The sequence below is a fragment of the Somniosus microcephalus genome, chromosome 2, assembly GCF_052327205.1.
Source record: "Somniosus microcephalus isolate GS21.2 chromosome 2, FLI_Smic_1.0, whole genome shotgun sequence".
NCBI classification, from domain to species: Eukaryota; Metazoa; Chordata; class Chondrichthyes; order Squaliformes; family Somniosidae; genus Somniosus; species Somniosus microcephalus.
Genome location: NC_140988.1, coordinates 388,123,559 through 388,141,574, shown reverse-complemented (window position 1 = coordinate 388,141,574; position 18,016 = coordinate 388,123,559). Strand labels below are relative to the sequence as shown.

The 18,016-nt window shown below is 47.0% G+C and overlaps 1 protein-coding gene across 3 annotated transcripts in view; it reads right to left on the bottom strand.

The window, feature by feature from the left end:
• The window catches only part of rtkna (rhotekin a), a 303,025-nt gene that overhangs the window by 201,048 nt on the left and 83,961 nt on the right, over positions 1–18,016 (bottom strand). For all 3 annotated transcript variants that reach the window (XM_085976431.1, XM_085976433.1, XM_085976432.1), the window contains one exon: positions 1,236–1,330. In XM_085976431.1, the coding sequence (XP_085832557.1) occupies positions 1,236–1,330 (95 nt within the window). The remainder of the gene's footprint in view (positions 1–1,235; positions 1,331–18,016) is intronic.

Sequence of the window (18,016 nt, the reverse complement as noted above, 5' to 3'; positions counted from 1 at the left end):
GCAGGCTCGATGGGCCGAAATGGCCTCTATCTGCACTGTGGGGTTTCTGTGATTTCTGTGATAAAGGGTTGGCCATTTAAGACTGAGATGAGGAATTTCTTCACTCAGACGGTTGTGAATCTTTGGAATTCTCTACCCTAACGGGCTGTGAATGCTGAGTCGTTGAGCATATTCAAGGCTGAGATCGATAGATTTTTGGACTCTAGGGGAATCAAGGGATATGGGGGTTGGGCGGGAAAGTGGAATTCAGGTGGAAGGTCAGCCGTGATCTTATTGAATAACGGAGCAGGCTCGACAAGCCGTATGGCCTACTCCCGCTCCTAATTCTTATGTTCTTATGACTTAATTCCCTTAGCAGAGAGGTCAGGAACGGTAGCATAGTGCTTATGTTACTGGACTAGTAATTCAGAGGCCTGGATGAATGATCCACAAGACACAAGTTCAAATCCCACCACGGCAGCTGGGGAATTTAAATGCAGTTAACTAAATAAATCTGGAATAAAAAGCTAGTATCAGTAAAGGTGACCACGAAACTACTGGATTGTTGTAAAAACCCACCTGGTTCACTAATGTCCTTCAGGGAAGGAAATCTGCCGTCCTTACCCGGTCTGGCCTATTTGTGACTCCAGACCCACAGCAATGTGGTTGACTCTTAACTGCCCTCTGAAATGGCCCAGCGAGACACGCAGTTGTATAGGGATGGGCAATAAATGTTGGATTTGCCAGCGACACCCACATCCCGTGAATGAATAAAACAAAAATAACCAGGGGGCATAGATTTAAAGTAATTGGTAGAAGGTTGAGAGGGGAGTTGAGGAGAACTATTCCCACCCAGAGGGTGATGCAGGTCTGGAACTCATTACCTGAAAGAGTGGTGAGGCAGAAACCCTCATCATGTTTAAAAAGTGCTTGGAAATGCACTTGAGGTGCCGTAACCTACAAGACCTCGGACCAAGTGTTGGAACGTGGGATTAGGCGGGATAGCTCTTTTTCAGCCGGCACTGACACAATGGGATTACTGCGCTGTAATTTCTTTGATTCTAGAGAGTGAGAATTGGGAGATGGATATAAAGATTGAGAGATGATGAAAGAGACAGGGAGAATGAAGCAGATAGAGGGAGGGATTGAGAGAGACATGATACAGATAGAGCGCTAGACAGAGAAAATTAGAAATGAAGATGGTGAGAGAGACAGAGATAAGGTATAAATGTAACAGAGAGAAATACTACACATACCGTTTCCTACGATACTAAGGCTCTGTGTCCGGAAACTATCGTGGATTGCTGCGAGAGAGAGGCTGGTATGAGCCAAGAGATGGTATTTTGGACCCCTGCAATTGAACACAAATAATCAGAAAAAAGCTCCAAGGAAAGGAAGTGTTTAAATATAACCCACCACTGCTTCCCCTGTACCACACACTTCGCACACACACACCCAGTGCCCCAATACCCAGAAATAGGCAACATGCAAAGAACAATGGCATGGAGACCATTCAGCCCATCGTGTCGGTGCCGGCTCTTTGAAAGAGCTATCGAATTTGTCCAACTCCCCAGCTCTTTCCCCATAGCCCTGCAAATTTTCCATTTCAAGTATTTATCCAATTCCTTTTTGAAAGTTACCATTGGATCTGCTTCCACCACCCGTTCAGGCAGAGCATTCACCTCCGCTCCCCTCTGGTTCTTCAACCAATCACCTTAAAGCTGTGTCCCCTGGTTACAGGCTCACTTGTCACTGGACATCCAAAACCCTTCATGATTTTGAACACCTCCAAGAAATCTCCCCTTAGCAACCCAAGCTTTTCTAGTCTAAGAACATAAGTAATAGGAGCAGGAGTCGGCCACTTGGCCCCTCGAGCCTGCTCCACCATTCAATAAGATCATGGCTGATCTTCTACCTCATCTCCACTTTCCTGAACTATCCCCATATCCCTTGATTCCCTTAATATTCAAAAATCTATCGATCTCGGTCTTGAATATACTCAACAATGGAACCTCCACAGCCCTCTGGGGTAGAGAATTCAAAAGATTCACCACCCTCTGAGTGAAGAAATTTCACTTCATCTCAGTCCTAAATGGCCGACCCCTTATTCTGAGACTGTGACCCCCTGGTTCTAGACTCCCCAGCCAGGGGAAACATCCTCCCTGCATCTACCCTCTCAACATAGAAGATAGGAGCAGGAGTAGGCCATTCGGCCCCTCGAGCCTGCTCCGCCATTCAATGAGATCATGGCTGATCATCCAAACTCAGTACCCTGTCCCTGCCTTCTCCCCATATCCCTTGATCCCTTTAGCCTTAAGAAATATATCCAACTTCTTCTTGAATATATTTAATGAATTGGCCTCTACTGCCTTCTGTGGCAGAGAATTCCACAGGTTCACCACTCTCTGGGTGAAGAAATTCCTCCTCATCTCAGTCCTAAATGGCTTACCCCTTATCCTTAGACTGTGACCCCTGGTTCTGGACTCCCCCGCCATCAGGAACATCCTTCCTGCATCTAGTCTGTCTAGTCCTGTTAGAATTTTTTAAGTTTCAATGAGATCCCCTCTCACTCTTCTAAACTCCAGCGAGTATAAGCCCAATCTCTCCTCATACGTCATTCCTGCCGTCCCAGGTATCAGCCTGGTGAATCTTCGCTGCACTCCTTCCATGGCAGGAACATCCTTCCTCCGATAAAGTGACCAAAACTGCACACAACTTGCAAGGGATATCAAAAACAATACAAAGAATTTTTACAGTTACATTAGGAGAAAGAGGGTGGTCAGGAGCAGTGTTGGCCCCTTAAACTGAAAGCGGTGATATTGTCAATGACAATGGGGAAATGGCAGACATGTTGAAGAATTACTTTGCGTCAGTATTTACAGTAGAAGGAGGATGATAGCATGCCGGAAATCCCAATGGAAAGTAATATTGAGTCGGGGAAAGGTACTCAATAAAATTAACGTAAGCAAAATAAGAGTAATGAACAAAATAATGATACTAAAGAGTGACAATTCCCCAGGGCCAGATGGTTTCCATCCCAGGGTTTTAAAGGAAGTCGGTGAGCACATTGCAGATTCCCGAACTATAATCTTCCAAAGTTCACTAGATTCAGGAACCATCCCATAAGATTGGGAAATCGCACATGTCACTCCGCTTTTTAAGAATGGCGAGAGGGGGAAACCAGGCTAACTGGTCTATAATTCCCTAACACCTGTTGTCGGGAAATTGCTAGAGTCTATAATTAAGGATCGGGTGATTGAACACCTTGAAAAGTTTCAGTTGATCAGAGAGAGCCAGCATGGATTTGTGAAAAGCAGGTCACGCCTGATGAACCTGATTGAATTTTTTGAAGAGGTGACTAAAGAATTGGACAGGGGAATGTCTATGGATGTTATTTATATGGACTTCCAGGAGGAATTTGATAAAGTCCCACACAAGAGACTGTTATCGAAGGTAGAAGCCCATGTAATTGAGGGCAAATTAATGACCTGGTTATGAAATTGGCTGAATGACAGGAGACAGAGAGTGGGGATAATGGGCAGGTACTCTAATTGGCAGGATGTGACTAGTGGTGTCCCGCAGGGATCTGTGTTGGGGCCTCAACTATTCACAGTATTTATTAATGACTTAGATGATGGCATAGAAAGTCACAGATCCAATTTTGCCGATGACACAAAGATAGGCAGCATTGTAGGCGGTGTAGATGGAAGCATAAAATTACAAAGGGATAGCGACAGATTAAGTGAATGGGCAAAACTGTGGCAAATGGATTTCAATGTAAGCAAATGTGAGGTCATCCACTTTGGACCTAGAAAGAATAGAACAGGGTACTTTCTAAATGGTGAAAAGGTAAAAACAGTGGATGTCCGAGAGACTTGGATTTCAGATACATCGATCATTAAAATGTCATGAACAGGTAGAGAAAATAATCAAAAAGGAACTGGAATGCTGGCCTTTATATCTAGAGGACCAGAATACAAGGGGGTAGAAGTTATGCTGCAGCTGTACAAAGCCCTGGTTAGACCACACCTGGAGCACTGTGAGCAGTTCTGGCACCACACCTTAGGAAGGATATATTGGTCTTGGAGGGAGTGCAGAATGATACCTGGACACCAGAGGTTAAATTATGAGAGATTACACAAATTAGGGTTGTATTCCCTAGAATTTAGAAGGTTAAGGGGTGATCTGATCAAAGTTTTCAGGATATTAAGGGGAACAGATAGGGTAGATTTGGGCAGGTTGGGTGATTGGGCAGATGCATGGTTGGCAGACAGGAAGCAAAGAGTTGGAATAAACGGGTCTTTTTCCGAGTGGAAGGCAGTGACTAGTGGGGTGCCGCAGGGATCGGTGCTAGGACCCCAGCTAGTCACAATATATATTAATGATCTAGACAAGGGAACTAGATGTAATATCGCCAAGTTTGCAGACGACACAAAGCTAGGTGGGCGTGTGTGCTGTGAGGAGGATGCAGAGAACCTCCAGTACGATTTGGACAGGTTGGGTGATTGGGCAGATGCATGGCAGATGCAGTATAATGTGGATAAATGCGAGGTTATCCACTTTGGTGGCAAAAACAGGAAGGCAGATTATTATCTGAACGGCCATAGATTGGGAAAAGGGGAAGTGCAACGAGACCTGGGTGTCCTTGTGCACCAGTCGCTGAAGATAAGCGTGCAGGTGCAGCAGGCGGTTAAGAAGGCAAATGGTATGTTGGCCTTCATAGCGAGAAGATTCGAGTATAGGAGCAAGGATGTCTTGCTGCAGTTGTACAGGGCCTTGGTGAGACCACATCTTGAGTATTGTGTGCAGTTTTGGTCGCCTTATCTGAGGAAGGATGTTCTTGCCATGGAAGGAGTGCAGCGAAGATTCACCAGGGATGGCAGGAATGACGTATGAAGAGAGATTGGGTCAATTAGGCTTATATTCGCTGGAGTTTAGAAGAATGAGAGGGGATCTGATTGAAACTTATAAAATTCTAACAGGACTAGACAGACTAGATGCAGGAAGGATGTTCCCGATGGCAGGGGAGTCCAGAACCAGGGATCACAGTCTAAGGATAAGGGGTAAGCCATTTAGGACTGAGATGAGGAGGAATTTCTTTACCCAGAGAGTGGTGAACCTGTGGAATTCTCTACCTCAGAAGGCAGTTGAGGCCAACTTATTAAATATATTCAAGAAGGAGTTAGATATATTTCTTAAGCTAAAGGGATCAAGGGATATGGGGAGAAAGCAGGGACAGGGTACTGAGTTTGGATGATCAGCCATGATCTCATTAAATGGCGGAGCAGGCTCGAGGGGCCGAATGGCCTACTCCTGCTCCTAGCTTCTATGTTTCTATAGAGAGAAACTATTTCCACTGGTTGGGGATTCTAGTTGTAATTGTAATTTTTAATCATAGTGGAGAAATTTGAAAAGGGACCAAAATGGAGACCAATACATGGTGCCAGAGGGTATTGCCGAGTTACTAAATGGGTACTTTGCATCTGTCTTTACCAAGGAAGAAAATGCTGCCAAAGTCACAGTGGAAGAGGAGGTAGTTGAGATACTGGATGGAATAAAAATTGATAAGGAGCAGGTACTAGAAAGGCTCGCTGTATTAAAGTAGATAAGTCACCAGGACCGGATGGGATGCATCCTAGGATGCTGAGGGAAGTAAAGGTGGAAATTGCAAAGGTACTGGTCATAATCTTCCAGTCCTCCTTGTATACGGGGCTGGTGCCAGAGGACTGGAGAATTGTAAATGTTACACCCTTATTCAAAAAAGGGTGTAAGGATAAACCCAGCAACTACAGGCCAGTCAGTTTAACCTCTGTCCCAGTTAACATGGTGGTAGTGCCTCACAACGCGATGGAGGGTGTCCTCAATGTGAAGGCAGGTCTTCGTCTCCGCAATGACTGTGTGGTGGTCACTGCTACCAATACTGTCATGGACAGATGCATCTGCGACAGGTAGATTGGTGAGGATGAGATCATTCGTGTTGGTTCTCTCACCACCTGCCGGAGGGCCAGTCTGGCAGCTATGTCATTCAGGACTCGGCCAGCTCGGTCAGTAGTGGTGCTACCGAGCCATTCTTGGTGATGGACATTGAAGTCCCCCACCCAGAGAACATTCTGTACCTTAAAGGGAGTGCAATGAAGATTCACTAGACTGCTTCCTGGGATGGGGAGGATTGTCCTACATCGAGAGATTGAGTAGATTAGGTCTATAATCCCTAGAGATTAGAAGAATCAGAGGTGGTCTTATTGAAACATAAATTTCTCATGGAGCTTGACAGGGTAGATGCTGGGAGGATGTTTCCCCTGGCTGGGAAATCTAGAACTAGAGGTCACAGTCTCAGAATAAAGGGTCGGCCAATTAGGACTGAGATGAGGAGAGATTTCTTCACTCAGAGGGTGGTGAATCTTTGGAATTCTCCACCCCAGAGGGCTGTGGATGCTCAGTCGTTAAGTATATTCAAGACAGAGATCGATAGATTATTGGAGAATAAGCGAAGGGACCAAGGGATATGGGGATAGTGCAGGAAGGTGGAGTTGAGGTCGATCAGCCACGATCTTACTGAATGGCGAAGCAGGCTTGAAGGGCCGAATGGCCTACACTTGCTTCTTTTTATGTTCTTAACTCCATCTACACACATTGGTTCTGTAATCTTTCATGTGCTTGCCAAAAAAAAAAACTATCAATCTCAGTAGTGAAATTTTCAATTGACACCAGTCTCAATTTATAATGGGGAACAAAGAAATGGCTGACCAATTAAATACACACTTTTGTTCTGTCTTCACAAACGAGGACACAAATAACCTCCCAGAGATGTCGGGGAACATAGGGTCTAATGAAAGGGAGGAACCGATAGAAATCAGTATTTGTAGGGAAATGGTGTTAGGGAAATTGACGGGATTGAAGGCCGATAAATCCCCAGGGCCTGATAATCTACATCCTAGGGTACTTAAGGAAGTGGCCCTAAAAATAGTAGATGCATTGCTGGTCATCTTCCAAAATTCAATAGACTCTGGAACAGTACCCATGGATTGGTGGGCAGTTAATTTTACCCGACTATTCAAAAAAGGTGGTAGAGAGAAAATAGAGAGAAAACGGGGAATTACAGACCGGTAAGCCTGACATCGGTAGTGGGGAAAATGCTAGAGTCCATTATAAAAGATGTAATAGCAGAGCACCTGGAAAACAGTGATAGGATCAGACAAAATCAACATGGATTTGCAAAAGGTAAATTGTGCTTGACTAATCTATTGGAATTTTTTGAGGATGTAACTGGTAAAATAGATAAGGGAGAACCAGTGGATGTGGTGTATTTGGACTTTCAAAAGGCTTTCGATAAGGTCCCGCATAAGAGATTAGCGTGTAAAGTTAAGGCACATGGGATTGGGGGCAAGGTATTGACTTGGATAGAGAACTGGTTGGCAGACAGAAAGCAAAGAGTTGGAATAAACGGCTCTTTTTCCGAGTGGCAGGCAGTGACTAGTGGGGTACTGCAGGGATCGGTCCTTGGACCCCAGCTATTCACAATATATATTCATGATCTGGACGAGGGAACTAGATGTAATATCTCCAAGTTTGCAGACGACACAAAGCTGAGTGGGCATGTGAGCTGTGAGGAGGATGCCGAGAAACTCCAGTATGATTTGGACAGGTTGGGTGATTGGGCAGAAGCATGGCAGATGCAATATAATGTGGATAAATGCGAGGTTATCCACTTTGGTGTCAAAAACAGGAAGGCAGATTATTATCTGAATGGCAATAGATTGGGAGAAGGGGAAGTGCAATGAGACCTGGGTGTCCTTGAGCACCAGTCGCTGAAGGTAAGCATGCAGGTGCAGCAGGCGGTTAAGAAGGCAAATGGTATGTTGGCCTTCATAGCGAGAGGGTTTGAGTACAGGAACAAGGATGTCTTGCTGCAGTTGTACAGGGCCTTGGTGAGACCACATCTTGAGTATTGTGTGCAGTTTTGGTCGCCTTATCTGAGGAAGGATGTTCTTGCCATGGAAGGAGTGCAGCGAAGATTCACCAGGCTGATACCTGGGATGGCAGGAATGACGTATGAGGAGAGATTGGGTCAATTGGGCTTGTACTCACTGGAGTTTAGAAGAATGAGAGGGGATCTCATTGAAACTTATAAAATTCTAACAGGACTAGACAGACTAGATGCAGGAAGGATGTTCCCGATGGTCGGGGAGTCCAGAACCAGGGGTCACAGTCTAAGGATAAGGGGTAAGCCATTTAGGCCAGAGATGAGGAGGAATTTCTTCACCCAGAGAGCGGTGAACCTGTGGAATTCTCTACCACAGAAGGCAGTAGAGGCCAATTCATTAAATATATTCAAGAAGGAGTTGGATATATTTCTTAAGGCTAAAGGGATCAAGGGATATGGAGAGAAGGCAGGGACAGGGTACTGAATTTGGATGATCAGGGGCCGAATGGCCTACTCCTGCTCCTATCTTCTATGTTTCAACAGTCTTTTTGGGGAGAGAGTTGCAGATTTCCTCGACCATTTGTGTGAAGCAGTGTTTCCTGGCATCGCCCCTGAACGGCCTAGCTCTAATTTTAAGGTTATGCCCCCTTGATCTTGAGTCGCCCACCAGGCCTGGATGAAATGTATCCCAGGCTGTTAAGCGAAGCAAAAGCGGAAATAGCAGAGGCCCTGACCATCATTTTTCAATCCTCTCTGGCTTCAGGTGTGGTGCCGGAGGACTGGAGGACTGCTAATGTGGTACCCTTGTTTAAAAAGGTAGAAAAGGATAGACCGAGTAATTACAGGCCAGCCAGCCTAACCTCGGTGGTGAGAAAAGTATTGGAAAGAATTCTGAAGGACAGGATAAATCTTCATTTAGAAAGACACGGATTAATCAAGGATAGTCAGCACAGATTTGTTAAGGGAAGGTCGTGTCTGACAAACGTGATTGAATTTTTTGAGGAGCTAACACGGAAGGGAGATGAGGGTAGTGCATTTGATGTAGTGTATATGGACTTTAGCGAGGCTTTTGAGAAGGTTCCACATGGCAGACTGGTCAGGAAGTTAAAAGCCCATGGGATCCAGGGCAAGTGTCAAGTTGGATTCAAAACTGGCTCAGAGACAGGAAGCAGAGGTTAATGGTTGATGGGTGTTTTTGTGACTGGAAGGCTGTTTCCAGTGGGGTTCCGCAGGGCTCAGTACTAGGTCCCTTGCTTTTTGTGGTATATATCAATGATCTTGACTTGAATATAGGGGGTATGATTAAGAAGTTTGCAGATGATACTAAAATCGGCTGTGTGGTTGATACTGAAGAAGGAAGCTGTAGACTGCAGGAAGATATCAATAAATTGGTCAGGTGGGCAGAACAGTGGCAAATGGAATTCAATCCGGAGAAGTGTGAGGTAATGCATTTTGGGAGGGCTAACAAGGAAAGGGAATACACATTAAATGGTAGGACACTGAATAGTGTAGAGGAACAAAGGGACTTGGAGTGCATGTCCACAGATCCCTGAAGGTAGCAGGCCAGGTAGATAAGGTGCTTAAGAAGGCATACGGAATGCTTGCCTTTATTAGCCGTGGTATAGAATACAAGAGCAGGGGGATTATGCTTCAACTGTATAAAACACTAGTTAGGCCTCAGCAAGAGTGAGTACTGCATGCAGTTCTGGTCACCACATTACAGGAAAGGTGTGATTGCACTAGAGAGGGTGCTGTTGTGTATGTACCTTTAAGAGAATAACTGGTCTCAGACTGCAGTACCGGCAGTGACCACCCCTGTATAAAAGGTGCTAGTGAGCCTCTGTTGTTTACAGTTTCACTATTGACTTCCATCAGTAAAGACTTATTTTGTTCCACTCCTGCTGTCCGTGTCTCAATCATTCACGGACGTAATACTGGCGACGAGCAGATATGAACCTACCTACAGTCTGCACCACCTCCTGGGATCCATTCCTACAGCGAAGTGAGCAGAGGTCGAGGCCAGAAAGAAAAGAAAGTAAGAAGCAGTAGAAACGGGCGTTGACCGTGGGCATCCGCCCTGTGTTGCGGAGTTGAAGATTGCTGGAGAAGCTGTCGGAAGCGGGGCCTGGTTCCTGTCGACGGTGCTTCAGCTAATCGGGCTGGTGGCAGGTAGTGCACTGATCCTTCCTGGGCTGCGGCGGTCGCGAACTCGAGCGCGTGGTTTGCAACGGGGCCGAGCAGCATTGTCAGGAAGAGAGAGGGTGGAGCAGACAGGGCGCGGCCAGTGCTACGAAGCCGGGCTGCGTATAGACCCGCGAAGAGGGAGGCAAGAGTCCCACAGGGTTGTTCCACGACGGGAAAATAATTTTAAAAAATATATATTAAACGCGCAAGAAACCGCGGAAAGCAGCGCTAACAACAGCGGGGAAGAAGGCAAAGCGCGGGAGGCGCCATCTTAATCAGCAGGGAAGAAGGCAAAGCGCGGGAGGCGCCATTTTGTTAAATCGGGGAAGAAGGCAAAGCGCGGGAGGCGCCATTTTAGATTTGCAAGATGCCGAAGACTGGCTGTATCACTGCTTTTGATAATACAAGAGAGGACTGGACCACGTATGTGGAAAGAGTCGAGGTATATTTCGAGGCAAACGAAATAGCGGAGGAGAAAAAGGCATCGATATTGCTAAACTTAATGGGTGCTAGAATGTACGGCCTATTGCGGGACCTGATTACTCCAGCCAAACCGAAGGCCAAGAGTTTTAACGAAATTGTTGCTGTCCTACAGGAACACCTAAACCCTGCACCACTGTTGATAGCAGAAAGATTTAAATTCCACAGGAGAACTCAGCATAAAGATGAGAGCAATGCTGAGTACCTTACGGAACTACGCAAGCTATCAAAGCACTGCCAGTTCGGAGCAGGACTGGCAGATACCCTACGGGACAAATTTGTCTGTGGACTCCTGAGCGAAGGAACACGGAAGAAGTTACTCTCTGAGAAAGAGCTGACGCTAGATAAGGCTTTCAGCGTGGCAGTATCGTATGAAGCAGCAGCCAGGGGAGCTGCAGAAATTCAACAAAAACCACAGGAATACGGCACCCACGAAATGACACGGGGATTTGCAAAATGTTATCACTGCGGCAGAACTAACCATGACCAGAATGACTACTGGTCGAAAGACAAAATATGCAGGCAATGCGGGAAGATGGGACACATTGCACGAGTTTGCAGGTCTGGGAAGAAGACCAGCGACAACAAAAAGGCTACTAAGGAACCGTACAAGAAAGTACAAAAGATGACGGACAGTAGTTCCGAAGACCAGATGAGCGATAGTGAATCTGGGAACAGGAGACTAAGCTGTCTCAAACTTCACAATGTAATCGCAAAAGAGGATCACCGAACCATTTGGGTCACCCTCATGATAGCAGGGTCCCAAGTTAAAATGGAATTGGATACAGGATCAGCGCTAACCGTCATGAATCGATGAGACTACGAGCGGCTATTTTCACACATACCCTTGAGAGAGACATCCATCGTCTTGACGACGTATACGGGGCAAAAAGTATACCCCAGAGGAAAAATAAGGGTGCCTGTCGAATACAACGGCAAGAAAATACGGAAATTGTATCTCTACATACTGCCAAATGGTGGACCACCGTTATTGGGACGGGAATGGATCAGGAAGATAAACTTAGATTGGCACTCCATTCATGCAATGACGGTGGACGGTAAAAAAGATGAAGACGTCACTCCTGGACGATTGTCAACAATCTTAGCTAACGCCAAAGAGGTATTTCAACAAGAACTGGGCACGCTTAAAGGCGTAACCGCCTCGATAAAAATAGAAGAGAATGCAGTTCCCAAGTTTTTCAAAGCAAGACCGGTACAATATGCAATTCGCCCAGCCGTCGAGGCAGAGCTGGAGAATCTGGAGAAGGCAGGCGTGTTGTCTAAGGTCGACTGGAGCGAGTGGGCGACACCCATCGTTCCTGTCATGAAGAAAACATTAAGCAATAAGTCCGGGGAGCCAAGGAAGATTCGCATCTGTGGGGATTTCAAAGTGACGCTGAACCCAGTCCTTCACACAGTACAATATCCTCTTCCAAGGATAGAAGACATCTTCGCCTCACTGTCTGGAGGGAAGCGTTTTACAAAAATTGACCTAGCACAAGCATATTTGCAGATGGAGGTTGAAGAGTCCTCTAGGAAGTATCTCACGATAAACACTCACAAAGGTCTTTACCAGTATCATCGATTGGTATTCGGAGTAGCATCGGCTCCGGCGATATGGCAAAGAGCGATGGAACAAGTCCTGCAAGGGATTCCGGGGACTCAGTGTTACTTGGACGACATCCTTGTGACAGGTGAAGATGACAGTGAACACCTTAACAACCTAGAACAGGTGCTCACTAGACTACGGGAACATGGGCTGCGAGCCAACCGCCCCAAGTGCAAATTTTTTAAGAAACAGATATCGTATTGTGGCCACGTGATTGATGAAGAGGGGTTACATAAGTCCCCTGACAAAATTGAAGCGGTTGTTAAGGCCCCAGCGCCTGAAAATGTGTCGCAACTGAGGTCATTCCTCGGATTGGTGAATTACTATCATAAGTTTTTGCCGAATTTGTCAACAATTCTGCACCCACTGAACGCCCTGCTACGAACGGGGGTAGCATGGAAATGGAGCGATGATTGAAAGCGTGCCTTTCAGAAGAGTAAGGACTTAATCACTTCAAGGGAAGTATTGGCTCACTGCAACCCAGCACTGCCGATCAGACTGGCGTGTGATGCGTCTCCCTATGGCATTGGGGCGGTACCGTCACATAAATTCCTTGATGGTTTAGAGAGGCCGATAGCTTTTGCGTCACGCTCGTTAACTTCTGCCGAGCGTAACTACGCCCAGATTGACAGAGAGGCCCTCAGCCTAGTGTGGGGGGTGAAGAAGTTCAATCACTACCTGCACGGTCAAAAATTTACTCTACTAACCGATCATCAACCTCTTGTCTCCATTTTCAACCCTCAGAAGGGCGTACCGATAATGACAGCACAGCGGCTGCAGAGATGGTCCCTTTTCCTAGGGGCACACCAATATGACATCGAGTACAAAGGAACTAAACAGCATGGAAATGCTGATGGATTGTCACGCCTATCGTTGCCAACGGTGGAAGAAGAAGACCTTGCAGTGGATCCAATGGAGTTATTCCACTCGACCACAGTCGAATGTCTCCCTGTGACGAATGCAAACATAGAAAAGGAAACACGGAATGACCCGACACTATCACGGGTCTATGATTTAACGGTGAAGGGATGGCCAGCACATGGCGAACCACTGCTGCCAGCATTCTCGCCGAGAAGAGAACAGCTGTCAGTGTGCAGAGGAACCTTGATGTGTGGATCCAGAGTAGTAATTCCACCTAAGTTGACGGATAGAGTGCTCAATGAGCTTCATGAGGGTCATCTGGGTGGGGTAAAAATGAAGAACTTAGCCAGAGCGTTTGTGTGGTGGCCGGGAATCGATAGAGAAATCGAAGAGATGACCAAGAGCTGTGCAGGATGCCAGAAGGTCCAAAATGCCACACCACAAGCTCCTCTGCATCCGTGGGAGTGGCCCTCATCTCCATGGCAAAGGGTGCACATTGATTTTGCTGGTCCCTTCATGGACTCGATGTTTTTAATTGCGGTGGATGCACATTCAAAGTGGCCAGAGGTAATAAAAATGTCCTCAACGACCACGGAAAAAACTATCACAGTTTTACGAACCATATTCGCCAGGAATGGGCTGCCTGAACAGATTTGCTCTGACAATGGACCACAGTTTGTGTCTGAAGAGTTCCGGAGGTTCTTAAAGAACAATGGTGTTAAGCATTACACATCTGCCCCATATCATCCAGCCACTAATGGATTGGCCGAGAGGTTTGTCCAAACATTCAAGAAAGCTATCAAGGCAATGTGTAATGAAGATATACCCCTACAACACAAGGTGGACAACTTCTTGTTTGCCTACCGGAATGTGACACATGCGGTTACCAACCAAACTCCAGCCATGATGTTCTTCAATCGAAGACTACGATGCCGCTTGGATTTGGTTAAGCCAAACGTCTGAAGAGATGTGGAGAACAGGCAGTTTCAGAATATGAATGAAAGGCCGACCAGGAGTTTTAAGATAGGTCAACCAGTTTTGGCCCGGGACTACCGCACTGAGAAATGGCAGCCAGGAACGATTTGTACACGACAAGGACCTCTCATGTATACCGTGGACGTTGGGGAGAGCATTGTAAGACGCCATGCTGACCAGATTCTAGAGTCACTGGAAAACGTCAACTCCACACCACGATCTGATACACCTGGTAATGAAATCGACGTTCCAATTGCAGCTACCGCAGAACCGGTGATATTGGAAGCAGATGAACCAAACAACGACATTGATCCCGACTCAAAATTGGCAGAAGAACCTGATACCCCAAAGAGGCGTTATCCAGACAGAATCAGGAAGCCTCCTCAAAGACTGAACTTATAATTGCTTAAACTTAACCAATGTATCTAGCAACCGTAATTGTGATTGTAATTAGTTATCATTTAGTTGTTAAATGAATGTTATGTACTGTTTATCTAAAAGGGGAGGAATTGTTGTGTATGTACCTTTAAGAGAATAACTGGTCTCAGACTGCAGTACCGGCAGTAACCACCCCTGTATAAAAGGCGCTAGTGAGCCTCTTGTTTCAGTTTCACTATTGACTTCCATCAGTAAAGACTTATTTTGTTCCACTCCTGCTGTCCGTGTCTCAATTATTCACGGACGTAATAGGTACAGAGGAGATTTACAAGGATGTTGCCGGGAGTAGAGAATCTTAGCTATGAGGAAAGACTGGATAGGCTGGGTTTGTTTTCCTTGGAACAGAGGAGGCTGAGGGGAAACCTTATTGAGGTGTATAAAATTATGAGGGGCCGAGATAAAGTGGATAGAAAGGACCTATTTCCCTTAGCAGAGGGGTCAAAAACCAGGGGGCACAGATTTAAAGTAATTAGGGGAAGGTTTAAGAGGGGATTTGAGGGGAAATTTCTTCAACCAAAGGTTTGTGGGGGTCTGGAACTCACTGACTGAAAGGGTGGTAGAGGCAGGAACCCTAACCACATTTAAAAAGTACTTGGATGTGCACTTGGGATGCTGTAACCTGCAGGGCTATGGACCGAGAGCTGGGAAGTGGGATTAGGCTGGAGAGCTCTTTGTTGGCCGGCCCGGACACGATGGGCCGAAATGATCTCCTTCCGTGCTGTAACTTTCTATGATTCTATGATTCAAATCTACCCCATTAAATCCTTTAATTGTCTAAAACACCTCAATTAGATCACCCCTTAATCTGTTACATTCGAAGGAATAAGAACATGAGAACATAAGAAATAAGAGCAGGAGTTGGCCATACTGCCCCTCGAGCCTGCTCCGCCATACTGCCCCTCGAGCCTGCTCCGCCATACTGCCCCTCGAGCCTGCTCCGCCATACTGCCCCTCGAGCCTGCTCCGCCATACTGCTCCGCCATACTGCCCCTCGAGCCTGCTCCGCCATACTGCCCCTCGAGCCTGCTCCGCCATACTGCCCCTCGAGCCTGCTCCGCCATACTGCCCCTCGAGCCTGCTCCGCCATACTGCCCCTCGAGCCTGCTCTGCCATACTGCCCCTCGAGCCTGCTCTGCCATACTGCCCCTCGAGCCTGCTCCGCCATACTGCCCCTCGAGCCTGCTCCACCATACTGCCCCTCAAGCCTGCTCCGCCATTCAATAAGATCATAGCTGATCATCGATCTCAACTACACTTTCCTGCCCGATCTCCATATCCCTAGAGTCCAAAAATCTATCGATCTCAGCCTTGAATATACTCAAAGACTCAGCATGCACAGCCCTCTGGGACAGAGAATTCCAAAGATTCACAACCCTCTGAGTGAAGAAATTCCTCCTCATCTCAGTCTTAAATGGCCGACCCCTTATCCTGAGACTATGCCCCCTAGTTCTAGACTCTCCAGCCAGGGGAAACAATCTCTCAGCATCTACCCTGTCAATCCCCCTCAGAATCTTGTATGTTTCAATGAGATCACCTCTCATTCTTCTAAACTCCAGGGAGTATCGGCCCATTCTACACAATCTCTCATCATAGGACAGCTCTCTCACCCCAGGAATCAATCCAGTGAACCTTCGTTGCACCGCCGCCAAGGCAAGTATATCCTTCCTTAGATAAGGAGACCAAAACTGTGCCCAGTACTCCAGGTGTGGTCTCACCAAGCAACTGTACAATTGCAGCAAGACTTCCTCACTCTTATACTCCAACCCCCTTGCAATAAAGGCCAACATGCCATTTGCCTTCCTTATTGCTTGCTGTACCTGCACGCTAGCTTTCTGTGTTTCCTGTACAAGGACACCCAAATCTCTCTGAACACTAATATTTAAAAGTTTCCTTGAATATTTAAAAAATATTCTGTTTTTCTATTCTTCCTACCAAAGTGAATAACCTCACATTTCCCAACATTATACTCCATCTGCCACCTTACTGCCCACTCACTGAGTCTATCTATATCCCTTTGCAGACTCTGTGTTCTCCTCACAGCTTACTGTCCCACCTAGCTTTGTATCATCAGCAAACTTGGATACATTACACTCGGTCCCTTCATCTAGGTCATTAATATAGATTGTAAATAGCTGAGGCCCCAACACTGATCCTTGTGGCACCCCACTAGTTACAGCCTGACAACCTGAAAAAGACCCGTTTATCCCTACTCTCTGTTTTCTGTCCGTTAACCAATCCTCTACAAGCCAATACAAGCCTAGTTTACACAACTTATCAATCGGGACACAATGGGCCGAAATGGCCTCCTTCCGTGCTCTAACTTTCTATGATTGTAGGGACATAGCAGGTACCAGGAGCACCTCAACAGCAGCACAACTCACCATTCAATGGGCAGTGCATTTCCCCCACCCTCCTGGCACATTGTGGATACACCACACCACACTGAATGGTGCAGGCTCCAGCAACCATCGGTTGCCTCTCTGCAACTTAAACACAGCAGACACCAAACCCCGGATATATGAGCGTGTGTTCCGATGGGATCACGGTAACAGCTGGATCCCAAAGTCACTGAAGGGCTGATTTCATGAGCAGTGAAGTGTGAGGCTCCCGGCCGGCGCGCCGAGGGAGGCTCCCGGCCGGCGCGCCGAGGGAGGCTCCCGGCCGGCGCGCCGAGGGAGGCCCCCGGCCGGCGCGGCGAGCGAGGCCCCCGGCCGGCGCGGCGAGCGAGGCCCCCGGCCGGCGCGGCGAGCGAGGCCCCCGGCCGGCGCGCCGAGGGAGGCCCACGGCCGGCGCGCCGAGCGAGGCTCACGGTCGGCGCGGCGAGGGAGGCTCACAGGCAGCATGGTGAGGTATAGGAGAGGACCTAATGGTCTGTCTCCTTAAGTTTGCATAAGTTCTTTAGTCACTTCTTCTCATTGAATGTTAATGTAGCCCTACTGAACATAGAAGATAGGAGCAGGAGTCGGCCATTCGGCCCCTCGAGCCTGTTCCGCCATTTATTGAGATCATGGCTGATCATCCAAATTCAGTACCCTGTCCCTGCCTTCTCCCCATATCCCTTGATCCCCTTAGCCTTAAGAAATATATCTAACTCCTTCTTGAATATATTTAATGAATTGGACTCTACTGCCTTCTGTGGCAGAGAATTCCACAGGTTCACCACTCTCTGGGTGAAGAAATTCCTCCTCATCTCTGTCCTAAATGGCTTATCCCTTATCCTTAGACTGTGACCCCTGGTTCTGAACTCCCCCGCCATCAGGAACATCCTTCCTACATCTAGTCTGTCTAGTCCTTATAGAATTTTATAAGTTTCAATGAGATCCCCTCTCATTCTTCTAAGCTCTAGCGAATATAAGCCCAATCGACCCAATCTCTCTTCATACCTCATTCCTGCCATCCCAGGTATCCTACTGTTCTCCACCCATGTCTGGTGGTTGTACAATTAAATATCCACTCTGTCTGTAAAAACGGAGGCTGAGCACTTATTATTTGTGCCACTTTCTCATTCGCCACTAAAGCTTGCCCCTCCAACACGTCGCCGGGAATAGGAAGCAATGATAAGTAAC